This window comes from Podarcis gaigeae (assembly GCF_964106915.1).
Source record: "Podarcis gaigeae genome assembly, chromosome: 5".
Taxonomy (NCBI): Eukaryota; Metazoa; Chordata; class Lepidosauria; order Squamata; family Lacertidae; genus Podarcis; species Podarcis gaigeae.
Window position 1 is genome coordinate 21,984,033 of NC_139681.1, and position 27,327 is coordinate 22,011,359.

The 27,327-nt window shown below is 43.0% G+C and overlaps 2 protein-coding genes across 3 annotated transcripts; both read left to right on the top strand.

Annotated features, from left to right (window-relative positions):
* Positions 1 to 1,807: 1,807 nt before the first annotated feature.
* LOC310845396 (phospholipase A2 inhibitor alpha-like protein) lies at positions 1,808 to 6,852 on the top strand. Its single transcript, XM_083740545.1, has 4 exons — positions 1,808 to 1,952; positions 4,293 to 4,392; positions 5,139 to 5,222; positions 6,358 to 6,852. The coding sequence occupies exons 2-4, from the start codon at positions 4,305 to 4,307 to the stop codon at positions 6,690 to 6,692; spliced, it is 507 nt and encodes a 168-aa protein (XP_083596671.1). The 5' UTR covers positions 1,808 to 1,952; positions 4,293 to 4,304; the 3' UTR covers positions 6,693 to 6,852.
* An 8,856-nt stretch (positions 6,853 to 15,708) lies between these two features.
* Positions 15,709 to 27,286, top strand: LOC310844231 (uncharacterized protein). Of its 2 annotated transcripts, none has more exons than XM_083738091.1 (8): positions 15,709 to 15,980; positions 18,567 to 18,778; positions 20,302 to 20,418; positions 20,925 to 21,032; positions 23,333 to 23,449; positions 24,689 to 24,805; positions 25,628 to 25,711; positions 26,726 to 27,286. In XM_083738091.1, exons 2-8 carry the CDS (start codon positions 18,583 to 18,585, stop codon positions 27,100 to 27,102), a joined length of 1,116 nt encoding a protein of 371 aa, XP_083594217.1. In that variant the 5' UTR covers positions 15,709 to 15,980; positions 18,567 to 18,582; the 3' UTR covers positions 27,103 to 27,286. The 2 variants fall into 2 exon arrangements, with proteins under 2 accessions (XP_083594217.1, XP_083594218.1); XM_083738092.1 differs by having other exon boundaries at positions 15,709 to 15,976.
* Positions 27,287 to 27,327: the final 41 nt, after the last annotated feature.

A 27,327-nucleotide genomic window follows, 5' to 3' on the forward strand; every position in this document is an offset into this window, starting at 1 on the left:
TGGCTCAGTTCAAAGCCTAAAGCAGCCTTTTTCACTCTTGGGTCCTCAGATGTTGCTAGACTACAACTCTCATCATCCCTAGCCAGCAAGTGATCAGGGATAATGAGAGTTGTAGTCCAACAATATTTGGGGACCCAAGGCTGGCCTATGGTAATGAATAAATCAGATTAGATTTATAACGAGCAAGTTACCCTTGCCTTAACTGTGTTTATGTGCTCCAAAGAATGCATGAGGGTGCAAAGTTCGTATGGGGTGCGTGTGCAGTTGTCCCCTCCACAATATCTCTCTGTCCACTACACAAATGTGTGAAGGGAAATCCTAAGGACGTCCAGCTGATTTTGGTAGAATTCACCTTGAGGCCTTGGGAAAATGAATAGAACATTGCAGAGGGTTGGACTAGATGACCCCTGTGGTCCCTTCCAACTGCACAATTCTGCTCCTTAAAAAAGAAAAGTATGCTGGTGCCCGGAGTCCCTTCTGTAATAAGCCCTTCTGCTTAACTTGTAGCTTCTAAATTAAAAATCAGATTAATTCTGGCCCCATACATTTGATTTTGATTTCCATGTATTGTGAGTGGGGGTTAAACTATTGTGGTCAGTTTACTAGCACACTGAGCTTCAGTCTCTCTTGGGATAAAAGAACAGGGCACACGTCACAAGAAGCACCTTCAGGCGTGCAGGAGGGGTGACGACGCTTTTTGCCTTGAGGATTGAATTCACTTAGGGTCACAAACCAGTGAACCACCACACATACAAACATACACAGGCACAGAGCCTCCCCCCCCCACCAGCTGATCCATGAAGATCAACTGAAGAGGGGAGTTATATACCCTTCCTCACTCATCAGATAATCTATTCTGATAGAGAAGGAACAATTCACATCCTCAAAGACATGGGACTGAATGAACAGCTTTGCATTTCTCTTCCTTCTGCAGTGCTGTGTCTGCTTTAAGGCTGTGATTGGTTAAACACCTCACTGGCCCATTTCACACATAATGCTAAGCCATAGTTGAGGAAACCATGGTTTAACATTATGCATGAACCCACTGCAGCAGTTTAACTGTGGCTTCAGGTCGCTCGTTAACCAAGATTTGGACTTGTTTTCTAAACTGTGGTTTAGCATTTTGTAGAAATCCGGATTTTATCACTGCAAATGAAAATATGTGGGTGGGGGGAATCAAAGTGCTCTGAATAATCAGCTGCTCTCACTGGTGCTTTTAACTGTTTTGTGACATGATAAACCCAAGCTTCAAGTGATCGTTTGTCAGGCACCTCAGCTTTAACTATGGTTTATAAACTGTGATTAACTTCAACCATGTTTTAGTGTTACATTGGAACCAGAACATTCAGAATAAGCACTGCTCTGAAACTACCAGACACTGTAGGTTAGCCTTCCTCAACCAGGTGCCGTACAAATGTTTTGGGGGGCAGCTCCCATCAGCCTCAGCTTGGATAGCCAATAGTTGGGGGTGGTGGGAGAAATAGTCCAAAACACCTGGAAGGCCGCAGGTTGGAGAAGTCTGCTTTAGACGCATTTTCAGAGCAACTCCTGTCTGTCCCAATGGCATTAGTCTGCCACCCAGATTGTGTAACTTTGGATTTATTGAGTGTCTCTGTGATGGGTTCTGCTTCCGTGCCAATAAAAACATGCCTACATTGCACTGCATTGAGAAATCTTCAGGTAAATTCATATTTCCCACACTTGTTTCCTCGTGCTTTTGGGTCTGTGGCTGTCGGGAGATTTTTGCAATTTCTAAACATGCAATGATTTTGAAAGACCAAACTGTTCTTAAACAAACAGCTGTAATTTACCAAAAGGACCTCCTTTGAGCAATCGGTTTGCTCAGCCCTCACATTGCTCAATCAGCAGGTTATTTTAAATATAAAATGACCGCTGTGTGATGGAAGCATTATTCTCAGTGAACCTCCATCCAGAGCATCAGATATCTCAGAGTAAGTTGGGAATTGTAATCTTATGGTATTTTCTTTCTTCTGCTGTTTTGATCAGGAATTGTATCGTTCTAATAAGCATCCTAGCTGAAATTTGCTTTCAGTATGGAATTGCTATGAATGAGGGAGAGTGCATGATTTTTGTTGTACAGTGGTACCTCGGGTTAAGAACTTAATTCGTTTTGGAGGTCTGTTCATAACCTGAAACACCAATTTAGCTAATGGGGCCTCCTGCTGCTGCACAATTTCTTTTCTCATCCTGAAGCAAAGTTCTTAACCCGAGGTACTATTTCTGGGTTAATGGAGTCTGTAACCTGAAGCGTATGTAACCCGAGGTACCACTGTATCTATTTTATTTAGTGCCCAGTGAAACAGCACCTATTATTTTTAGTTTGAATGGTCCTACATACACAAATAAGTTGAAGACGCCTTGGAAACCATGGTTTTGGTACGTACTATGCATTCAAACCAGGCTGTGCAACTATGGTTTGAAGACAGGTTGCAAACCATGATATGTTCAAGTGTTACAGATTCAGTGAGCAAACCCTGCTTATGTAACTTTTCTTACCTCTCCAAATTCTCCTTCTAAGGAGCCAAGCTGGTCTTCCTACACAACCTTAGAGAGTGGGAGAGGCTCAGCCTGATAAGTTAAACCCCCATTTTCATAAGGTATTTGGTTAAACCAAGTTTAAGGCAGCAAACGATAATTATTGCTAACCTTGGTTAAGTATTATGTCTGCACTGTCATTGTTTCTGCCATGTTGGACAGATTAATACAAATAATCACAATGTGAATAGTTTTCCAGGTTTGGCTTGTACATTGTGAATTAGAAATCTGCATGCTTTGCAGAGTCATCCTTTTTGTACACTGCCTGGAAGTAAGTCCATTGGGTTCAGTGGGGTTTCCTCCAAGTAAGTATGCAGAGGATTGCATTTTTCGTGTTGTTGACATTTCTTGATTGTTTTGATGTTGGGCAGTCTTCCAATATTTAACCTTACAAGCTGCCAGCCGTCAAATATTAATTACCCTTGGATGTGATCTATTGAATGCAGCAAGATACTATTTAATGCTGTTGAATGTTCTTAAAAATAGTGCCTGCTACAAAGGGAACATTGGCAAATACTATACACCAGTGGTATGTTCTACAGCAACAAGGTAGTACTGTAGTGAACAAACTTGAAAGACCTGGGTTCAAATCTCCACTCACTCATGAAATGCATGATATTAAGTCCAGTTGCTAATTCTCATGCCAATTTACACATCTCTGGATTGTTGTGAAGATAAAATGGCATAAAACAAATCCAAGGCACATCGTTCAGATGGAAGGTCTGGATTGCAAAAGTGGTAAAGATGGATTTGATACACTTGTGGTGGTGGTGTTTTTAAATCGCAATCATTATTTTATTATTACCACCTGCAGCAGCAACATCCCATACTTTTAAAGAGAGCACACAGAGAGAGATATAAAAATATGACAAAACAGCAATGTTTTGAACACTGAGATACTAAAAAGCAGAAAAGGCCTTGGAGCACATAAAGCACAACCACACAAAATTAAAGCACTATTTAATCCCATTGGTTTCAAAGGGAGGGGTAAGTTTGTGCTTCACTTGCTTCTGTTGTGATCAGTGAGGATTTAATAGTGCTTAGCTTTCGATTGATTGTGCTTAAATTATGTGAACACTAAAAGTTAGACTCTAAAGTTGACTATTAGCTCTAGTCAGCACAGCTAAGCATCCAGGCCTGGCTAAAAGCATTTGTACTCGTCTCTAGTAATTACTGTTATGTTATTTATACACTGCCTGTGTAACTGGGTTGCCCCAGCCACTCTGGGCAGCTCGCAACAAAATATTAAAAGCACAATAATATATCAACCATTAAAAATTTCCCTTCAGATGTCCTCTGAAAGTCAAATAGTTTATCTGATGAGAAGGGCGTTCCACAGGGTGGGCACCACTACCGAGAAGCCCCTCTGCCTGGTTCCCTGTAATCTCACTTCTTGCAGTAAGGGAATCACCAGAAGGGCCTCAGAAGTGGACCTCAGTGTCCAGGCTGGACGTTGGAGGTGGAGATGTTCCTTCAGGTCTACACTCTAGTGAAGCAGCAAGTGTTTTGCAACAGGTTTGGAGAATGAATGGACGTTTAGAAATGCTTTAAAACAAAACAAAAAATACTATTTGTGGAGCAGCATAATACTCTCTAGCTGTAGCTGCAGACCAAACACAGGACAATAATCAAATGGAAACTCGGTAGGCTGCTACTGCCACCTTACGTCATCAGGGACACCAGCTCACACTCTCACTGTCTGTCTCTCTCTCTCTCTCTCTCTTTATATATTTCAGACAGTCTGAAAGATGCGTCTGTTTCTAGCATTCAGTGTTCTTCTTCTGGGAACATCTTTGACCAGCTCACATCCAACCCCAGACGAAGATTTGAACAAAAGTACGTTCGTATAATAAGCACGTGGATCAGACATAGCTCAGGGGTACAACACAGGCTTTCGATGCAAAAACTTTGGTTCTTGACATCTCCAATCAAAAAGGGATCTTAGGCAGTAGAGATGGCACAGACCTCTGCCTGAGATCTAGTTCTCAAAAGCTACTGGTGGGGTGGTTAACCTGTGTTTGGACTGTACCATCTCAGAAACAGTAGAATGGGACTCAGGTGTTGATCTACTATTAAAAAAATGAACAAATCACAGCACACAGAAGCCAACAAATCAAGGCTGGGCCTTGCCTTATAGCTTTCTGTGTGCAAGGAATGTTTCTTTTTGGATAAGCACTCAGATGTGTGGGACCTTACCTAAAGTAGGACAATCCAGAAATAAGGTTAACTAGCACTTACTGTTCATAAGAGTGAGACCAGAGCCACTGTCAGTTAACATAGCTAATACACGAAATAGGGCAATTGTCTGGTTTTGCGTAAGCCAGATCCATATATTCTTTAGACATATGTTGAACTTAGGGGATCCAATTGAAGAATGAAAAGTGTATATTCAGAGTTTTAAAAGTAAATGCCATACCCAAAGAGAATAGGTATAATGCATGCATAATAGCTAATGGGATTTCTTCAGATGGATAAAAATCCTTTGAAAGAAAAGATAGCAAGCCCAAGGAATATTAAATATTCCTGGATATTTGTCTTGGAGAGTTAAGTCCCAGTGAAAGTGATACTGTTTTTCCTTTCAGGAGTACATGATTTGGAAGAAACTGTGAACCATTTGAAAATAAAATTGGACGCACTAGACAATGCTTTCTATACAGTCCATAAAGGTAAGACAGCTAGAAGTATTTTATTTCCCTCAAACCATTCCCAGCATCCTAGATTCTTTTCAATGTGTATTTCCATTAAGTGGTCCACTTTAGAATTACACTCAGTATGTTATGTTTGCTGCCAGCTTTTTAAGATTATTATTTTTTAAGTATTTAGGATTTGGGAGTTATCACAATATTGAAATGTTGATAAAAATAATTCCTGGTCTTGGCTAGTGATTTTCACACTTTGAAGAGGAAACAAGTGTCCCAAGGTACAATGTCTATGCTGCGGAAACATTGTGTCCAGACGTCCCTATTTTCCAGGACAGTCCCAGATTTACAGAAGCCGTTCAGCTTTCTGATTAGATTCCAGAAGGTTCTGCTTTTCCTTAGAATGTCCCTATTTCATTGGAGAAATGTTGGGAGGTATGTGTGTCTTGCCAGAGATTCTGGGTTATGCTCTCGGGTTGGAATGGGTCAGAGACTGTCAACATAGTGCCCTCCAGGTGTTGATAGACTAGGGCTCCCATCAGCCCCAGCCAGCGTAGCCAATGGTCAGGAATTATGGGAGAAATTTAATAACTAAAAATAAACAGCATCTGAAGGAGACACCAATGGCAATCCCTAGACTGTGGCTCAATGCATAGCTCTTCACAAAGTGAGAATGTCCTCTCCCAGGCACCTAAAGCTCTCCTGCAGCTACAGATTGAGTGCTTAACCAATGCTTCCTCAGCAATCTTGCCTGCCATTACTGAGTTCCTGTTCATTTCCAACGTAACACAGGATTCCGTGTTTACAAATTGCTGAAAATAGACTCATAGCATATTAGAACATTGCTAGTTTTAATTTTTGAGTTTGACCAAAGGCAGTGGAAGACAGAAGTGCCTGCTGTGCTCTGGTCCATGGGGTCACAAAGAGTCAGACATGACTAAAGAACAACAGTTTTAATTTTTAACCTCCTATTCTTTAAATAAGGTGCAATGCCCTTTGCTTCTCCATTGCCGTCCTCCACATCTGATCTCAGATCGTAAGCTCCTTGGGTCTTTCACTTAAGTTGCTCCATAGTGCATCGTGAATATTGGGGTCTATATCAACCAACTTGTAGCAGCAGAGCATTTGAAATTATTGGAATGATTGTCTCTTGTATTTCCAGCTCGCAGTTTTGGAACTGGCAGTGAAAGGTTATACACCACAAATCTTGGTGAAGGGGACTTCAAAACGCTCAATGCCACCTGTCTCGCTGCTGGCGGTCATGTTCCTTCTCCGAAGACGGAGGCTGACGCCAACGCTTTGCAGAGTGTGTTGAAGAGGCATGAGAAATCGGCCTATGTTACGAGACACAACGCATACATAAAGTGGGCATTTTGGGAACCAAGCAACTCTGATGGAAGTAAGAACTGTACAAAATTTGCCGAAGATGGACAGTGGTACTCTACATCATGCAAAGAGGAGCTCCTCACTGTTTGTGAATTTTCCTTTATCCCCTAAATTCAGAATCAGTCTGGTGTTAATTGGAAAGAGTGGTGGACAAGGAGGACCTAGGTTCAAAGTCTCACCCTCTGGGTGACTCTCAGCCTAACCTACCTTGCTGTGTTGTGAGGATAACATTGGGAAGTAAATGATTGTGATAAATAAATAAAAGGCACTGGTACGCTTGATATGTGTTTTGTCGGTCATGTATGAAGCTTATGCCTAGGAAAGATAAACCTACTCCATATTACCCACCCCAGTTTCTGTTAAGCCAGGCCAGCAAGGTGAACCTACCTACCTAAGTCACACATTCTGAAACAATACATGAACTAAAATGCAAACATCTTTTGAAACTCACACTTTCTCTTCCCGGTCAAAACCAGACTTCCTTAGCGTATATACTTAACAGCACTCATGTTGCATCAGTTAGTCGTTTTTCCCAGAGTCATCATGCTTCAAAGTGTCATCAACCACCCATTTGTTCATTTTATATTTACCAACCACTCCTCCAAGAAAACACAATCAAAGCAGGTACAATTAAAATATATAAAGGCAACCAACTCATACTAATCAGTAGGCACATTTGCATCTTATTCTGGACATTGTCTCCAAAGGCTGTGTGTGTTGTATACAATAATTTCTTAAAGAGTGTCAAGCATGCCATTCAGGGGTGCCAACTTGGATAAAATATGGGGGGGCAGGTAAGGCCCGCCCCACATAACTGATTACATGACACAGCACACACATTCCATTTGAATAGCAATGCATATCAACTTTTTTTGGGGGGGTGTCTGGCCCACTCAAATATTTTATGGGGGAGTGAAGGGACCTCAGCCCCTAGGAGTTGGCTCCTATGATGCCATTTTTTGAACTGCATATCAGCTTTGGAAAACATTTGCTTCAGCTTCTTACTTACCAATTACAGCCGTACCTTGGTTGCAAAATGCCTTGGAACTCGTACGTTTCAAATCCTGAACAATCGAAAACCAGAAGCGAGTGTTTTCGAAAGCCGAACATCCGGCGCAGCTTCTGATTGGCTGCAGGTTGTTCCTGCAGCCAATCAGAAGCCACGTCTTGGTTTCGAACAGTTCCAGAAGTCGAACGGACCTCCTGAACGCATTCTGTTCGAGAACCAAGGTACGAATGTATATTTATTTCAGCACAAAGACTTCCAACAAACCAAAAGAAAACCCCAAAGCACTGCTCTCTTTCAGTTTTGTGTCATGTTTGAAGGAGATATAAGCAATACGCTGTTTGCTATTTTATTACCCTTATTTGAAGTGGCATCTCCCATGGAGAAAACCTTACGGCGTGTGAAAAATCACCTACAACCATTTTCTGAATCAGAGTACAACATATTAAGAAACACATCCTATTTCCAATTAAGATCTTTGAATAAGAGATAGTGACAGAATCCAGTAAAATGAAAAGGGAAAAAAGTCATCCCCAGGGAATGTGTAAGTTTGTTTTCTTACACTCTCCCATATACATTATTAAAGTTTTCAATCCATTCCCTCTGTGACTGCCACGAGGCTCTTTGTTAGCTTGTCAGCTCAAGCAAGTATTGAACGAGTCTTGATTTATTCATAGCAAAAATAAAGATTTACAAAACACTCCGTTTTACTGTCAAATTGCAATGTTCAGCAAATAGCTGGCAAGCACAGCTCAAGACTCCATGGGACAATGAAAAATATTTTAAAGACCATCATTTCTTTGGGGTAATGATTTGAAGAAGCAGAAGTGAAGGGGTTTAGGAATGTGATTTAGCATTTGTTAGGGTTTCAACCAGGGCTTTGTTTTTCTTCAGCTGGCACTTCCCAGGTGGGCACCGTTGCCATTCTAAGAGAATGAGGGAGGTGTTCGTGGTGAGTTCCCTGAAAAATAGCACTGGTTTTAACCAAAACAAAAATCAGCATGTACCAGTCACACCTCCAGATGATGTGCAAGCAGCATCAGGTTGAGGGGACCTGTACATGTACAGCCCTTCCTTCCATGGCGATTGGAAGACTGGTCAATAATAATAAGAATAAATTAAAAATTATTTATACCCCGCCCATCTTGACATCCTACAGAGAGAGCTATACATGCACACACTATTACAGTGGTATCTTGGGTTACAGACACTTCAGGTTACAGACGCTTCAGTTTACAGACTCCGCTAACCCAGAAATAGTACCTCGGGTTAAGAACTTTGCTTCAGGTTAAGAACAGAAATTGTGTGGCAGCGGCACAGCGGCAGTGGGAGGCCCCATTAGCTAAAGTGGTACCTCAGGTTAAGAACAGTTTCAGGTTAAGAACGGAGCTCCAGAACCAATTAACTTCTTAACCCGAGGTACCACTGTAATTTGCTATTTGCTTACTTACTGGATTTCTTACCCATCCTTATCATCATAGCATTTTCTCCCCCCCCCCCTTTTTTGGTTTTGTTTTGTTTTTTAGGAGTCTGGGCCCCCTCAATGTTCAGAGGGCATTCAGTTCTGCCCCGGCTCCTCGCAATGTTGCATGCGCAACGTCGGAACATCATGTGACGTTGCACATGGGATATCAGGATGTTGAGCTGACCGCCCTCAATCACCCTAAGCAGCTGTTACCTCTGCTTACTGTAATAACCTCAGGGTGGGTTACAACAATCAAATATACAATTATAAAACAAATGAAAATGTCACAACCATAAAACCAGAAAAGTGTAAAAAAAAAAAAGTGGAAAATAGCTGCAATGCAGAAAGGCTAGTTGGAAGAGGAAAATCTTCATTAAGTATATATCCATGTAGGAGGGTCCCCTTCAGTGTTACAGAAAGTGTTCATTGGCAGAGGGAGGGAGGTCTACCTGAGCGCCACCCGTGTTACCTAATTGTACACATCTACAGGGGACGCGGGTGGCGCTGTGGTCGAAACCACAGAGCCCACGGCTTGCTGATCAGAAGGTCAGCGGTTCGAAACCCCATGACGGGGTGAGCTCCCATTGCTCAGCCCATCTCCTGCCAAGCTAGCAGTTCAAAAGCACACCAAAAAGTGCAAGTAGATAAATAGGTACCACTCCGGCGGGAAGGTAAACGGCGTTTCTGTGCGCTGCTCAGGTTCGCCAGAAGCAGCTTAGTCATGCTGGCCACATGACCCGGAAGCTGTACGCTGGCTCCCTCAGCCAATAAAGCGAGATGAGTGCCGCAACCCCAGAGTCGCCCACAACTGAACCTAATGGTCAGTGATCCCTTTACCTTTACACATCTACAGACACACACTGCTCTGTTCCTGCTGCTGGGTGGCCTGACTTTGTTACCCTTATACCACTCATGTTATGAAGGTGCTGTCAATTGAACCTGAGGTCAAAGAAACAGAATAGACCCTCCTTTCTCTCACACACACTTTTTGCATTTGGGAAGCTCCCCCATAATGGTACAATGGGATCTCCAGTTTGGTTGGGGTTTTCTGATTTAATTTGCATGCAGGTAAATTGAGCCGTGCTTTTCTCCTAACACTAAATCTCACAAAGGTATTAATTTCCTCAGAGAAGAATTGCTGTGTTCTCTCAGGAACATTGTGTCACTGCCAGCTGGAGAGAGGCAGACTGTGCCTCCACCAATAGCAGAGGTTGGTATGTGCAAGAAAAAATTTATGTTCCCCCTATGAAGGCCTGTGTTAGGATTTATTTTTAATTTGTCATTTCTCCTGCCTACGCATTGAGACAATCATAACATGCTTTATATAAGACATTGCATGCGTTTAAGGCACTTTGGGCAGATTCTATGTTAGCTGAGGGCAGGGTGAGATGAATGAAGATTGTCAGGACGGCAAAGGCAATCTGCTGCATGGCAGGGATCCCAGTGGGGTTTTTTAAATACAAGGAGGCTTCCTTGGCTGGTCTCCCTACAGTTCCTCCTTTAGGTAGACCCAGGTGATAACCGGGGCCAGCCTATTACTATGAAGAGTGCAGAAACTGCCTTAGGGAGCAGATATTGCCAGCAGGGTGTGGGCAATGACCTGCAGCCTCCCAGTCATGCCCCCCTATTATATAGGGCAGAGTTCTGTGTCCAACGTTACCAGTCCTCCACCCACTAAACTAGACTGCTGCCCTCAAGTGCCCTGAAGAATTCCCCCATTGCCAGCGCTGGAAGAAGAAAAAAACCCAACTGACATTCCAGTTGGTTTCTGGGAGAGGCTATTTTGTTCTTTGCCTCGGGTTGCACAACATCTTCGGCTGGCCCTGCTGAAGGCACATTGGCTGGATCCTCCTGTCACGGGTTCAAGACACATTATGGGTTCACAAGCTTTTGGCTAGGAATCAACTTGATCCCCTCCCCCTCTTTCCTTTCTCCTTCTGTGATGGAACTCCTATTTGGGGACTTCCCTGGCTTTTTTCTGGCCCACGTAGGACCAGTCTGGATAGTTGAAGATTTGACGTTTTCATCCCCAAAAAGTTTTTGATTTGAGTTTCTACTGAAATGAGGCTGCATTTTAATGTTGTATTTTAATATTGTTTTTAAGTTGTATTTTAATCAATTGTTTTCATACCTGGTGTTAGCTGCCCTGAGCCCGGTCTTGGCTGGGGAGCGCGGAGTATAAATATAAATATAATTAATAATAATAATAATAATAATAATAATAATAATAATAATAATAATGTACAAGTGGGAAATGTTATTGAGTCACAATTTGTACCAGAAGTGCAAGGTAAGAAAGGAGGGAGGGAGGAAGAAATGTTAGCTGCATTCTCCCCCACTCATTTGTGCTTGCCTGAAAGTACCCACCATAACAGTCCAGGGAACTATGGGAAATTTAAAATGGGGGCTCACATGCCTGGCATCCCAACAAGCCATACTCTCAGTGACAGTGAGTTCTTCTTTTGTATGGAGGTCTTAGGAGCTGCCTGTGGATGCCGACAACTGGCGCCAGTGCTGACAGGGCCCTTCCTCATACTACGACCGGACTTCCCCCACCCGGCAAAGCTATTAATATCAGTGGGGGAAGAGGAGATTGAAAATTTCTAGACAAATAACAAGGATAATCCTTACTGCACAGCAGTTGTTTTGAACTGGTGAAGCCCATTAAACTCTGTTGACACAGTGTTGGGGAAAGACTCAAGTAAACAAGGAAGGCATGAAACCATGTAATTATAAAATACTTATCTCCTTATTTCCTTACTTTCGTTGCCTGCCCCCCTGCTCAGATGCACATACCAGTTGCCATTCTTCATCATATTATATCTATAATAGCTGTCTAATTCTGCAACTGGATCAGGAGGGGCGGAATGCTTGTGCCTCTATAACAACGCCCTCTCTGGCTCTGCCCACGCGGATTTATTTGCACAAACGATTCCTTTATCTTGGAGAGTTCCTCCAGTTTCAGACTGTTTTCCTTTGAACTTGTTCCATATGCCAAGAATGACTTTAAAATTAAAATATCATCACAGCAGGTCATTGTCAGCCAGAGATATAAGACATGTGGAAGACAAAGAGTACCTTATTGGCAAAAGTGGTATTAGTGGTAAAACCATTTCCTGGATTACCAGTAGGTTTAATAGTTATGTGAGCTCATAGTGCACCCAATAATGGAATGTCATTCGTCCCTTTTAGATGCTGGCCCTACTCAAACCTTGCCTGAGATTTTTCCTGACTAGGGCTCAAATGAACCAAACCTTAAAAGGTAAAGGTAAAGGGACCCCTGACCATTAGGTCCAGTCGTGACCGACTCTGGGGTTGTGGCGCTCATCTCATTTTATTGGCCAAGGGAGCCGGCGTACAGCTTCCAGGTCATGTGGCCAGCACGACTAGCTGCTTCTGGCAAACCAGAGCAGTGCGTGGAAATGCCGTTTACCTTTGACGCGCTTTCGAACTGCTAGGTTGGCAGGAGCAGGGACCGAGCAACAGGAGCTCACCCCGTCGTGGGGATTCGAACCGCGACCTTCTGATCGGCAAGTCCTAGGCTCTGTGGTTTAACCCACAGCGCCACCCGCATCCCGAACCAAACCTTACTTGCCCACAAAAGTTCTGACTAGCCTGCTTGCCCACACATAACATGCAATCGAAATTTATGCCTCAACAGCTCAACATGGAGAAGAGGAAAGAATTGGACAAAAGGCCTTTAGTGCAGTGATAGTGGCATCTCTCCTTTGGAATTCCCTCCTAGGATGTATTAGACTGGTGCTGTTCCTGTTGGGAGATTTAGGATAGAAAAAAGAAACTACTTCTCCCTACAGTGCATAGTCAATCTATGGAACATGCTCCCCCAAGCAGCAGTGACGTCCACAAACTTGGATGGCTTCAAAAGACAAATTTATGGAGGGGATGGTTATCAATGGTGACCAGCTATAATGGTTGTGGCTTTGCCTCCATGGATGCTGGAAACCAGGGGAGGGGAGATTGCTGTTGTGTTCATCTTCTGCTTCCTGGCTTCCCACAGGCATCTGGTTGGCCACTGGGGACCAGTGTGGGAACAGGATGCTGGACTAAATGGGCCATTGATAATGCAATGTTCATTCTCTCTCACAGACACACACACAAATTCTCATTCAAAATGCTGGCATTACTTTCTAAAGTGTTTGCAATATTTTGTTGGAAGCTGTCCAGAGTAGCTGGGGCACTTTGGTGCTGCTGTACCAAACCAAAGGCCCCATCTAGCAGTCTGTTCCCACAGTGGCCAATCCGATAGCTCCAGGAAGTGCTCAATTAGTACATGAATTCACTTTTATGTCATGTAGTCATAGAACTGTAGAGTTGGAAGGGACACTGAGGGTCATCTTGTCCAGCCCCCTGCAATGTAGAAATATGCAGCTGTCCCATACGGGGATTGAACCTGTGACCATGGCCTTATCAGCACCCTGCTCTAACTAACTGAGCTATCCAAGCTCAACCACTCAGCCCCATCCCATTCATGATTTCCCAGCAACTGCTATGCAGAGGCATACTAGTAGCCATTGATAACCTTACTCTTCATGACTATTTCTAATCCCCTTTTAAAGCTATCCATGTTAGGGGCCATCACCACATCTCGTGGTAGCAAATGCCATGATTTAAGTATGGAATCACAGGAAGGAAATTACAGGGTGGTCCTGGGGCTCTGAGAAGCACTATTCTGACTGTTGAAATGAGCGTTAAGGAGGTTCCATTTACTTTGCTGAAACGTTTTCGCAAGAGACAGAAATATGCTGAAAAAGTAGTAAGCTATGGATTTTGCAAACAATGCATAAGCACATGCCCGGTACTTAATATACTGCTGTTTCAGAGAGCACCATTTTAACCACTGGTTTTTAAAGCTGGAGACTCAGAGCTCAGGGAGAGGAGGGGTCAGAAAGCTTATGGAAATGGATCGGCTTTAGAATGCCTGGTGAAATACTGTTGTTGAAGAAAATCTTTGTGTGAAAAAACTGTGTGTGTGTCTCTTTCAAAGGGGCGTTAGCAGGATTACCCATGGGTGATTAGAACATATTTGGAGTTCCTTAAGCACTCCCAAAAGTACATGATGTTGCACAACAATTTGGTAAGGTGGAGCTGGTTATTCAGCTATGCCATGCTTTTTACGGGGAGGAGTTGGGAGTGAGCCAAAATCTTGCAAAACTGGATGTGAGAGAAACAGCATTTTAAAAAGTCGTTCATGGCAATCGCATGTTATATAAAGTGCCAATTTGCATGTCTGAATGAGGTATCATAGATCAAACACCACAGAAAAGGTCACTCTTTCATGTGCATAATGGCGAGGAGGAGTCATAGCACAAGGGTGATGTGGATGCTATTCACAGATAAGTAGCTACCCCGGTACCATACATAGTTAGAAAAGCTTTCCCCAAGATGTCCCCAAAAGTTGTTGGATCACACATTCCACCATCCTTGACTATTACCTGAGTTGGCTGGGGATGATGGGATCTGAGAACATTTGGGGACCCAAGATTGGGGAAGGTGAGTTAGACAATTTCTAGTACAGTGGTACCTCAGGTTACAGAAACTTCAGGTTACAGACTCCACTAACCCAGAAATAGTACCTTGGGTTAAGAACTTTGCTTCAGGATGAGGACAGAAATTGTGTGGCAGCAGTGCAGTGGCAGCGGGAGGCCCCATTAGCTAAAGTGGTGCTTCAAGTTAAGAACAGTTTCAGGTTAAGAACAGAACTCCAGAACGAATTAAGTTCTTAGCCAGAGGTACCACTGTAGTAGAGCTGGAGTAAACTCTGCTTGAGAACTGGATCAGCTATTGCCATTGAGAGTAGACAGTACAGCATGAAACAGATGGATGGTCAGGTTTAGAATAAGGCCACTTTACATCTTAGAGCACTTATTGATGGGCAGGCTAACATGTGGCCTGACTCCAATGAGCAACGTTGTGTATGAGACCATCTATGATGGTCCATTCACATGAAGAGAGCACATTTGCATTCAAGCCTCATTTCTGGGCCTCCCATGAGCATCTGGGGTTGCAAAACTAGATAGCCACATGGTCTAAGATGGGTAGCCAACGCGGTGCCCTCTAGATGTTTTAGACTACAACACCCATCATACCTGGCTATGGGCCATGCTGACTGAGGCTGATGGGACATCTGATCTGCAGGCTACCTATGCTCTGAGAGCATGAGGATATATAAAACCTGCTGATTAGACCAACGTCCTCTCTAGCCTAGCATACTGCTTCCCAAAGGAGCCAGCCAACCAGACTCTAGGAGCAGGACATGACACTTGTTCTGATGTTACAGTCATCAAAGCTTGAACATGCTTGAACCAGTTCCAAGTTTTCATATCATTGGGCAATGCCTCCAATGCAATGCTTTTCCATGGAGTCTGTTCACACACTCAGCTACGAGTCAACCACTCAGCCATCACTTACCCTATCATTCTTTGGGTAAAAGATTCCTGCATTGCAGTGGGTTGGACCAGATGACCCTTGTGGTCCCTTCCAACTCTACAATTCTATGGTTCTTTGGTTCCAGTGGGGTCACTAGCCATATCTGGGGAAACCCTGACCATTGAGTCCTGTTACTGGCAAGATATGCTGCTCAATGTTCTGCATAGTAAAAATGTTCTAGGATAACATTCATGCATATTTGAGCCCCCAGCCCTTTTGCTCCAAAAGACAAATGCCTTACATTTTGCAAGCCATGGGAAATCCCATCCTTTGTTCTGTGCATGTCTTATCAGCTACACAACGTTGAAAGAGGCCAACAGCTCCCGAAGTGTTATAAATTGCCTATAAGTTTCCTGTGAGGTCACATGATTGAGAAACCAAAGCCTCTGTTACTTAACTCGTAGCCTATAAAAGGAAGGCTGAACTCCTAACGGATGATTCCTGTCCGGGCCTTTGTAGAGCACCAGAAACGTCAAAGTGAGTGAGTAGATTTTAAATTTGTCCTTCCTTAATGATGGCAATGCGATTGAAATACATGCGATATTGAAGACTGCCGCCAGTTCCTTGTTCAAACGGGTCAGATTGCATTGTGCTCCGTGGATTTGATTAATTTCAACCAGAGCTAGATCTGCCGCCTTAACTCTCCCTTCATTGATAATCCATCCTTTGATTATTAAGTGCTTTCCATATCAGCCTTTCACATCTGCCTGCGCTTATCTAATAATTAGCTCCAGATTTAACGACGAGTTGATTTTGTGTCCAACAGCAATGTAATTTGTTAGTATCTTGATCCATTTTGCTTAACACCCTGATTTAAATGCAGTTGGCAAATTGTCCTTTTGAATGTATTGTTCGGAAGGAGGCATTCCGTTGCAAAGGAAGAAGGCATTTCTATTCCTTTTAGAATTATGCAGGGAAAATGGTATTTTGGCCAAGTACAGCTTGCCCTACCCAGGTGATAAAAGTTCCACTGGCTGAGATACCCTCTTAGTTAGAGCTGGGAACTGACTGCTTTGCATATAGTCACCTGGTGTCAGCATCCCCTTCATAACCTTCTGGTTTCATGTTTTCTATCAACTCAATTTAGCCCAGAGATGCTGCTGAAGCATAATAGGGGAGGGGCCATAGATCAGTGGTACAGTCCATGCTTTGTATGGGAAAATCCCAGGTTCAGTTGTGGGCATCTCCAGCTACAGAAGTCAACTTCTATTGAATCAGATCAGTCCATCTAGCAACTTTCCAGGATTTAAGATGCTGGAGACTGAACCTGGAACTGGAGGCGGTTCTCCCCCAGAGTGTGCAGGGCCAGGAAGGCACCTTCCTACCTCCTTCCCAAAGCCAAGTAAACGCTTGCTTCAGGAAGGAGGTGTGAGGGCCCTGACAAGGTTCTAGAGTCCTCCTCCTTCCCAAAGCCTAGTTAGTGCCTGCTAACCCTATGCAGTACAGGTACCTCAGAAGTAAAACAAATTCAATGGAATAGTCCAATATACAGTCGTACCTTGGTTGTCGAACGGAATCTGTTCCCAAAGTCCGTTCAACTTCCGAAAACGTTCGGCAACCAAGCCATGGAAGTTGCGTCGGACGTTCAGGTTCCAAAGAATGTTCCCAAATTGGAACACTCAGTTCCAGATTTGGGAGCCAAAACTTGCAAGGCGTTTGGCATCCAAGGTACTGCTGTACTATCTTTCTGCATGTATTATAAAGATTACTACATGCATATTTTTAACACATGCATTACATGCATTCCTTTATGGATCTCTTTATGTGCTTGCTACTTTAGGAAACACGGAATGTATATGCAAATAACAATTGGTATTTAACCAAGTTTTACTCAGAGCAAACCTGCTGAAATTAGGGAACATGACTAATTTAGTTCCACTACTTAGTCTCCAAGTAAAACTTGGTTGAATAGCACATAATACATGTGTAATATGATACGCATAAGAATGCATTTAATATGTGTGAGTCTTATTTGTATTTTTAGCAGAACCAGTAAAAATAAATAAATAGCCCACTTCTCATCAAGATCAAGGAGTGATGTAGGAGGGGTGGGGTTTTTTTGGGGGGGGGGAAACCATGCAGATAAGCTTGACACTGCGATTTGCAGAAAATCTCATCCCTAGTAGAGTGCAGAATCTTATTCTTTCCTAAATAGGATCTAGTACGGCACTCTTGAAATATGCCTTATGTGAAGAAGTGTGTCTGGAACTTTCACTATACAGTTTTTGTTGAATGCTAAATACATGTCTCTAACCCTGCCCTTTGACACCTGAGATATGTGGTTTCAGGACACCCACACCCCATACATGAGATTGTAACTTGCTTTAACTGACATTACCCCTCCCCAACAACTTACAAACCAATATGGCTAACCTGACACAATAACAAAAAAGCCTGCACACTAACATGCAAATAAACTACACTGCAACCAACCAAACGTAGTCAAGCGAACCTTAGACCCTCCAGTCTCTCACAATGTCAATAAAATCAAATAACTATATAAATAAAGGACCTACTCATGAGACGCTGACACAAAAACCCTGCAGAAACACTATGCAAAAGAATGAAAAGCCCATCACCCCACAACCCTCTCCCCTCTATTTTTCCCCAAAGTCTATGACAATAGCATCTCATACTGAATGTAAACAAACTATGAAAAGACACTCTGAATTGAAAGCGGAGACGCTATATGTACTTTTCCTTGTTTGTTTGTTTGTTTTGTATCACAATTTTTTTATAAAAAAAAAAACCACCTGCTCTTGGGCTCCAACTTGCATCAGTCCAAGGCAGCATGGCCAATGGGTTCTCCTAGCTTGCATAAAAACTTTCTTATTGTGTGTAGCTGTTCAAGAGATAAAGAAACAAAAGAAAATTAAAAGAGTGTTGGAAATGGTGCATAATCCCCCTACTTCAATCTATTAAACAACAGTTTATCCACAATATTTTAAATCCTTGTTCATATAGCCGGCCTTCATTTCACTGGAGTGCATTATAATTGGTACGGTTGGGTTTGGGTTAATTCTTTTCTCCTCCCTCTACCTCTTTAATTTTTATCTTTCCGCCCCAGGTCAAACCGCTGAACAATGCTGGTGCTTCTAACGCTCTCTGTGTTGGTTTCGCAATTTTCACCAGCATCATTCCAGGGCTCACCGCAAGTTATACAGAACTTGGATCGGAATGCCTGCTCACTGGTTGTATGTGGACCAGCTGAGAAAGGGTTACCAGGGATAAATGGGAGAGATGGAGTCCAAGGACCAAAAGGGGACAAGGGAGAACAAGGTATGGAAAAGAGCTCCCATTCTTTGAGGATCAGCTTTTGATTCACACACCGGAGGAAAAAAAGACAGGAAATCATGCAGTCCCACATAATTTAAGCAAAAGTGGCTTATGATGCAACTTCATGATGACCCCCAATTACATTGCCTTGTGATAAATATCAGTAAGTTTTCAATGTTAAGAAAACCTCTTCTCTGACTATGACTTAGGCTTATCCAATGCCTAAACCACCACCTGAGGGTAAAAGCCTTAGTCTTGGTTGGAGGGGAGGTTGTAAGCCTCTTGCTGCCCTTCCGAGGGAAAGGGGTATCCTGTTAAAAGGATCCTGGAGGAGATGCTTCTATCCAGATTCCCAGGCAGGGACTAGAGCCATAGTGCCCTACAAGGTGGAGATCCTGGCGGAGATATACCTATTTGATGTAAGTCATAGGACCTCCTTGCCTCAGGGTAGACCCCATGGAGAAGATACTTCCAGCAGGCGGGTTGGTTGTTATAGGATATACCCAATGACTATGACAAACCGCTTACATCTGCAACCAATAAAGCTGTGCTCTTATTCAACTCAAAAGAATGTGTCTTGACTGGTTTTTCTCCACCAGGTAGGTGCGGCAGGGTCACGGTGCCTGGACATGCAAACAGCGTAAAAATTCTACCAAGACAACATAAAAGCAAAGTTGCATGACATCAATATAAAAATGAATCTTAAGTTTTCAAATTGATATTGTAAAGACTGTGTAGGTCCATCAACAGTGAGGGCTAGAAGTGCAAGACCGTATGATGTTCTGCATTTCTCCTCCTCTCACTGGATTAAGAGGGTCATGATGCCAAACAGAGAAGGAAAAGGCAAAAGAGAAGAAAGCAAATATAGGGAGGGGATGGGAACGAACGTCATCTGGTGGATGTATGGCAACACCCACAGCCACCTTGAATGTAGCTGCCTTGGCTAACGTTAGGATTGCCATACATCCAGAATTTCCCAGACATACCTGGAATACTGTAGACGGAAGCAGTGTCTGGGTGGAAATTGGCTAAATGTCAAGGCAGACATATGGCAACTGATGTCAGCAGTGTCATTTTTGCAACTACAGTGGTACCTCGGGTTACAGACGCTTCAGGTTACAAACTCCGCTAACCCAGAAATAGTATCTTGGGTTAAGAACTTTGCTTCAGGGTGAGAACAGAAATTGGGCGGTGGCGATGGCAGCAGGAGGCCCCATTAGCTAAAGTGGTACCTCAGTTTAAGAACAGTTTCAGGTTAAGAACGGACCTCCAGAATGAATTAAGTTCTTAACCCGAGGTACCATTGCATAGCCAAAAAAGCTCAACAACCTCTCCGTCCAGATTTTCACTTTTTGAAATATGGCAACCCTAGATAACTTAGCAATGATGATGACCCGAGACTGGAAATGTAAAAACAAGGCCCACCTCTCAAACTTCTTCCTTGGGTTATTATGTATCGCATTCCTCTCATGTGTAAGCTTTATCATTAAGATAACCCCACTTTTCATTCTTCCACTTAATGCCAGGGTTGGCAGGACCAAGAGGAATTCTTGGTCCTCCTGGAAAAATGGGACCAGCTGGACCACAAGGAGAAAAGGGGACCCAAGGAGAGCAAGGACCCAAAGGAGATGCTGGAGCAATGGGTAAGGAGTGTTGTTGACTAAATGGAATTGTATTGCATTAAATTCAACAAAAGCTAGATATTATTACAAGAAATCAAACTTCTTTTTTAATATTTTTATCCACATCTGTCTCTAAGTCTTGTTAGAGGGCCATCCTGCCCATTGGGCGCATCAAACATTTTCCCTGGACAGGAGTAAAAACCCACCAAGGTGCTCTTTCCTTGCTCCCAGTACAGGGCTGGCCCAAGACATTTTGCTGCCTGAGATGAAAGACAAGATGGTGCCCATACCCCAGTCCATGTACAGAACCTCACCAGACTTCCAGTTGAAACTTATTTCAATACTAGTCATAGGACAGTGTCCTCCACCATTCTGAAGGCATACCAGATTGGGACAATGGCATGCACATTTCAATGTTCCCAGTTCTAAGGCCCAGGAGCTCCTGATGCACTGCAACTCATCACAAGAGACCTTCCCCCTTTGGTGTATATCTCTGCCTGCTCACAAAACCTCTTCCTTTTGTGTAGGACCGCGTGGAATCCGAGGTTTGCAGGGTCCTCCAGGAAGCGTCGGCCCCTCTGGAGCACAAGGCAACAATGGCCCACAAGGTGAAAAAGGCATCAAGGGAGAAACAGGTAATCCTAAGTGCTAAATAGTTGGATTTCTGCTAGAGGGTTCAATATACCACAGTGGCCAGGATCCAAAGGAGCATACAACTACTTCTGCACACGCAGTGGGGTTTGAGGAGATTTCACCCCTCCCATATCCAAGAAACTCCTGATGAGTCTGCTGATTCTCCAGAGAGGAGGGGCAGTGTTCTGCTCTCTACTTATTCTGCTCCAGCACCACATCAAAGAGTCAGTCTAGTCAGTCAGTGTGTCGGAGAGAGAGAGACTGAGTGTTAGAGATCGTGTGTAGAGATAAGGTTGCTGCTAAGAGCAGCTGCAGACACTCAGTGTAGTGCAGCATTCATTTATGCTTAGACCTCATTAAGCTCTGTTATATAGTTGTATAATAGTTGTAGATAGAATAAAGAAGATATTCTACAGAGCTGCTCTCCGAGTCGTTTATACTCTGCTATACTCTGCTGTGCGACGACTGTATTCTTGTGGAAGTGAATCTGGTGCTCACAACTCTAAGCTGTGAGTCCACAGCACTTTGACCTGTTCCTGTCCAGAAGGTGGTCTCTGGAAGTGCTACCCAGCTCGCCTAGCCCAGTCGGGGCTGAAGTGGATGAGTCCAGTTGGTGGTACTGGCTCAAGGGCGATGCTGACAGAGTTGGGGGCTTCTGCTTCTCAAACAGCCATTTGTGATATCCCTGGAGACCTACCATCCAACAAAAGAAGTAAAAAGACCTAAATGTCGGTCCAAGTCCTTAAGCATGCCTAAGTAGCTTTTTTTGGATCCCAGCCACAGATTTTAAAAGAATACACTGAAGATGTTCACATCCACCCTGTTGTCCAGATACTTAGTATGGTACAGTTTCCAAGTTATAAATGCTATGTGTGGAGAAAGCAACCATAAAATGTCCATACCTCTGATGTTTCCCTCTATATATACAGTGGTACCTCGGGTTACATACGATTCAGGTTACATACGCTTCAGGTTACAGACTCTGCTAACCCAGAAATATTACCTTGGGATAAGAACTATGCTTCAGGATGAGAACAGAAATTGTGCAGCGGCAGCACAGTGGCAGCAGGAGACCTCATTAGCTAAAGTGGTGCTTCAGGTTAAGAACAGTTTCAGGTTAAGAACAGACATCCAAAACGAATTAAGTTCTTAACCTGAGGAACTACTGTACATCTATCATGGATGCCAATGAAAGAACAAGCAAATACATCATAGGCTGACAGTTCTCAAGCTTGACTCCCATTGTTAGGCAATTGGCTGAGGTCACAAAAGGATTGTGATCTGTGACAGCCAGCTTCTGAAGTCATGTTCTGGCAACATGCAAGTTATAAAATGAAGTGATAAAGGCCACTTCATCAAATGAATCTGACACTAGTCCAGAAAAGCTTTTGCTATGATATATTTGCTAGTTTCTAAGGCAGAGGTAGTCAACATGGGAGGTTCTTGGAACCCATCAGTGCCATTCAGCAAAACCAATGGCAAAGATGGTGTAAGTTGTAGCTCACCTTGGGAGGGAACCATATTGACTACCCCTGCTCTGCAGTACCATAGCCTCATCATTGTTTGTTTTGGCATACCAGACTAACAGGACTACCCCCTAATCATAAAATTGTGACTATCATATCCTCAATACAAACCAAAGATAGTATATAAACACTGGAGCTATCATTTATGTGAGAATGTCCAACCTAAGATGGAGGCCGCCTCTTCCCATATGAGCTGAGCCAGATAGTACAATCATCATCTGAGGCCTTCTTCATGTGCCTCCTCTACAAGAAGCCCAGAGGGCAACAACTTGAGACCAGGCTCCCTGTTTGTGGAATGCCCTCCCCAGAGAGGCTCGCCTGGCACCTTTGTTACATATCTTTAGGCAAAAGCATTCCTCTTCTCCCAGCCTTTGGCTAATTAAACCATCTATGACGTGGATAGGCAAACTCGGCTCTCCAGATGTTTTGGACTACAACTCCCATCATCCCTGCCCACTGGTCCTGTTAGCTAGGGATGATGGGAGTTGTAGTCCCAAAACATCTGGAGGGCCGAGTTTGCCTATGCCTGATCTATGACCTTTTAAACCGGATAGGCGGGCTGGTATTTTGTTACTATTGTGTGTATTTTTGTGTTTTTATATTGTAAACTTCCCTGTGATCTTTGGATGAAGGGCAGCATAGGAACAACAACAACAACAGACAGACAGACAAACTAGGGCTGAGCTGAAACTATTTACCTACTTTTGCATTTGTGATCATTACAAAGTACCTTCCATTTTTGTTGATTCTCCCCTCCCCATTCAATATTTCTGTAGGTTCGAAAGGAGCTACTGGTGCCCAAGGTCCCAAAGGTGACACAGGTGTGGCTGGGCCCAAAGGCGACAGAGGCCCAGTGGGCGAAAAGGGAGCGAAAGGAGATGTAGGAGAAAGAGGTAAGTGGTGTGGATGAAAAGGTGCATCTGAACAAACATTTTGATGGCATGAGGAAGGTTCCAAAGAGTTGGATTAATTTGGCATAAACACCAGCGTGTGAAGATATTCAGCAAACAATTGGCGGAGAGTCAAGCAGACAAATTTCACACAAAAGCATATCATTGCTTACTTCAACTCGCCTGTGGAAACAACTCAGAGGCCATGAACGAAGGAAAGGTAACAACAGGAAGAATTAAAGAACTATTGGAAACTCAAGGCAGTAGAGATATAAGATGATCAGAGCCCCACTGAACTTGAAGCATGGGAAGCCCCAATTAAAAAATTATAATTTGGCAGAATATTTTGACTATATGATATGTATTATTATTATTTGGAATATTTAATGTGATTTGATTGAATTGTTAAAATGGAAAATTTAATAAAAATTATTTTTTTTAAAAAAAGAGAGAGAGAGAAAGGTTCCGAAGAGACAACAGAAATAACTTCTTGATGTAGTGCATAGTTAGTCTGAGGGATTTTCAGCTGGGCACTAACTTAGATGACTTTTTTTTTTTTTTTAAGGAAGCTGGAACTCCTCAGATTCAGCTCTGAATTTGAGGAGCAAATTGCCCTAGGATTGAATGCCCTCCCAGGTCAGTGGGACTCCACCTGCAATGAAAAAATGATCATTTTAAATTCCCCACAATACCCCTAATATAGCATCACTCCAAGGCATACTGAGCATGGAAAATGTCTGTACTCACTCCCCCCCCCCCCCGGGACTGCTGTTTCAATACTCCGTGGGGCTCCAGAGCTTTCCATGTCACTTTGGGGAATTTAAAATGGTAACTCGCCTTACCAGTGCCCAAGGGCTCTGCCCCAGGGGTGCCAGGTGTAATGCCAAGCCCTTGCTCATCTTCTGCTCAATGTCAACCTCTGACACTCCTTTCCAGTTAACGAAAAGAAAAGATGGCTGATTTGCATACAACCTTTTAAACCAATTGGCTATGGCTGTTTATCAGATGTTAACATGCATAGGAAAACAGAAGCCACCTACTAACTAACTTGCTAGGGTGTTGTTGCTTTTTTAAAAAATCCTGTATCAATAAGTTTTTAATGTTAGACATCTTATTATGTTTTCATATGTGCTGGAAGCTGACCAGAGTGACTGGGGAACCCCAGCCAGATGGGCAGGGTATAAATTATTATTATTATTATTATTATTATTATTATTATTATTATTATTATTCTCTCCAAAGGATTACAAGGAGCAACTGGTACCCAAGGGCCAGTGGGGAAACCAGGATCTCCTGGATCCAAAGGAGATAAAGGATCCGTAGGTGACAAAGGGACCAAGGGTGACAGCGGTCTCTCAGGTAAGGAGGGTAGCCTTTTGTTGTTGATGTTAAAAGTGATGCATTAAAAGTGTTAGAGCAAAATTTTAATGCTGGTCTTTTAATTTGCTGTGCCCTTTTTAGCGTTGAAAAGTTGGTGCAATCCATGTGAATTTTGTAACTCTGATTATTGAGGAAAAGTTTAAGTGAACAATCAGGGTGGATCTAACTTTTTTAAAAAAATCACACAACTCGAATGAGAGTGTATTTAATTCCAGATCATTCGGGGGGGGGGGAATTTTATTCTAGTTTGGGCCTTAACAGGAAGGTCTGATAAAGGGATCAAGCGATGGATACATGTATCTGTATAAGCAAAGGCTTCTTTCAAAAAAGAGCAAACATTTACCATTGATGGTCATTAATATCACTGAACCATTAATGGTACTGTATAATTAATTCATACCATTAATACACACATGCATACACCAACACACAAGCAAAACAGACCTAGTAAGAGATCACCACCCAATATTCACTAATGTACAAATTCATTTCCAGTTGGTTCTACACTGAAATTATGTATTTAATATAGCATAATATTATTTAAATTTCCATAGAATTAATGAATGATGAATTAATTAATTATGGCAGCAATTGATTGATTGTGACAACATGTTTATTGTGTTGTGCCATTTGGATTGTCTGGCAATTTTTACTATTCCTGGGTGGGTGGAAGTTGGAGAAACAGGGGTGGCATTTGGTTTAACAAAATGTTTCACACCCACACTGTGTGCAATATATTGTTTACCGCATATTACTACAGTGCTGAATCTTGCAGATCATGATCCTTTTATTATTTCTCAGAGGTCAACCTTATGAAAAAACAAGTCAGTGACCTAGAGGGGCAGCTAAGAGCCTTGCAAGCCAGTTTCTCCAAATATCAAAAAGGTAAATGTTGCATGTAACAGAAACATTGTGAACCGTCTTTTGCAATCTTCCTCTGTCTGTTTGGCCCCTTAACAGAGAACCAGTACCAACATACAGTCTATGGGTACATTATATGTGATAGCACAGGAATGGTCCTCGTAACCCTTAGATTCCAGCACATGCATGCATCATTCCCTTGTTGTAGCATTAGAGAACCAGCAGCAACATAGTCTTTGCAAGATTATGATCGCAGCACAAACTCAATATGCACAGGGATAAATTGTGTAGGTTATCCCTAGTCTTTTGCAGCGTTATCCAAAGCCGCTTTTTAAAGATCTGTTTTCCTTTCCTGCAAAATAACTGCAACATTTTGAAAATTCGGTGAAGAAAATGTAAACACCGGGGTTTCTTTTGAATGTGCTGTGCTGTAGCCTGGCCAGAGCCAGGTGCACCATCAATTTTCAATTGTCACCTTTGTGGCCACAGCTAAGGTGCTATGAGGGTTCTCTTGATTCTACATAGGATGTTGCATCTTGTTGCTAAAGTAAAGGTAAAGGGACCCCTGACCATTAGGTCAGTAGTGACTGACTCTGGGGTTGCGGTGCTCATCTCGCTTTATTGGCCAAGGGAGCTGGTGTACAGCTTCCGGGTCATGTGGCCAGCATGATTAAGCTGCTTCTGGCGAACTAGAGCAGTGCACGGAAACGCCGTTTACCTTCCCACCGGAGCGGTACCTACTTATCTACTTGCACTTTTGGGTGTGCTTTCAAACTGCTAGGTTGGCAGAAGCTGGGACCAAACAACGGGAGCTCACCCCATTGTGAGGATTCGAACTGCCAACCTTCTGATTGGCAAGTCCTAGGCTCTGTGGTTTTAACCTACAGTGCCACCCGTGTCCCTCTTGTTGCTAAAAGCATTATCCAAATCCAAGATTTCTATGGGTTACAAATAGCAGAGGTTGCCATCCATTTATTGGCTTTGCAAAACACAGTGGCTGACTATCAACCTGATGCCCACTCCCTTTGTTTGTTTTAGTTGCAGCATTCCCAGGAGGGCGAATTGTCGGTAACAAAGTATTTGTCACCAGCGGCTACGAAGGCACCTTTGATGACCTGAAGCAAAAGTGTCTGCAAGCCGGGGGCCAGCTGGCCGCCCCCAGAAATGCTGCGGAGAACACAGCCATCCAACAGATAGTTGTTCAGCATAACAAGTCGGTCTTTCTTGGGGTAACTGATATCCAGACAGAGGGGAAATTTAGGTACCTGAATGGCGATGCCATCGTTTACTCCAACTGGTTGCAGGGAGAACCCAATAATGAAAAGGGCAGGGAGAACTGTGTAGAAGTTTATGTGAATGGAAAGTGGAACGACCGAGCCTGCGGGGAAAAGAGGCTAATACTCTGTGAATTTTAGGCCATTTGTTAAAAAAAAAAAAAAGAGCTCGACCCAGCCACAAGCTTCAGTACTGTGTTTGCTTTTTATCTGTAGACATTAATCATTATTTTGTTAATCCTTTTTTGTTTTAGTATATTGACATATGTGCACACATAACATAGCCATTGGTCCAGGGCAGGACCTGACAGGTTTTATAAGGACTGCTGCTTAAATTGCTTTAAAAAATTTTTTTTAAAAAAAATA

What these genes read in the sequence shown, in the direction of transcription:
- LOC310845396 (XM_083740545.1), top strand. Translation starts at nt 4,305, where the DNA reads ATGCGTCTGTTTCTAGCATTCAGTGTTCTTCTTCTGGGAACATCTTTG. An exon ending in AGACGAAGATTTGAACAAAA is followed by an intron (nt 4,393 to 5,138) that starts GTACGTTCGTAT and finishes TTTTCCTTTCAG; the next exon opens with GAGTACATGATTTGGAAGAA. An exon ending in TTTCTATACAGTCCATAAAG is followed by an intron (nt 5,223 to 6,357) that starts GTAAGACAGCTA and finishes TTGTATTTCCAG; the next exon opens with CTCGCAGTTTTGGAACTGGC.
- LOC310844231 (XM_083738091.1), top strand. Translation starts at nt 18,583, where the DNA reads ATGCTGGTGCTTCTAACGCTCTCTGTGTTGGTTTCGCAATTTTCACCA. An exon ending in AGGAGATGTAGGAGAAAGAG is followed by an intron (nt 23,450 to 24,688) that starts GTAAGTGGTGTG and finishes TTCTCTCCAAAG; the next exon opens with GATTACAAGGAGCAACTGGT. An exon ending in GGGTGACAGCGGTCTCTCAG is followed by an intron (nt 24,806 to 25,627) that starts GTAAGGAGGGTA and finishes ATTATTTCTCAG; the next exon opens with AGGTCAACCTTATGAAAAAA.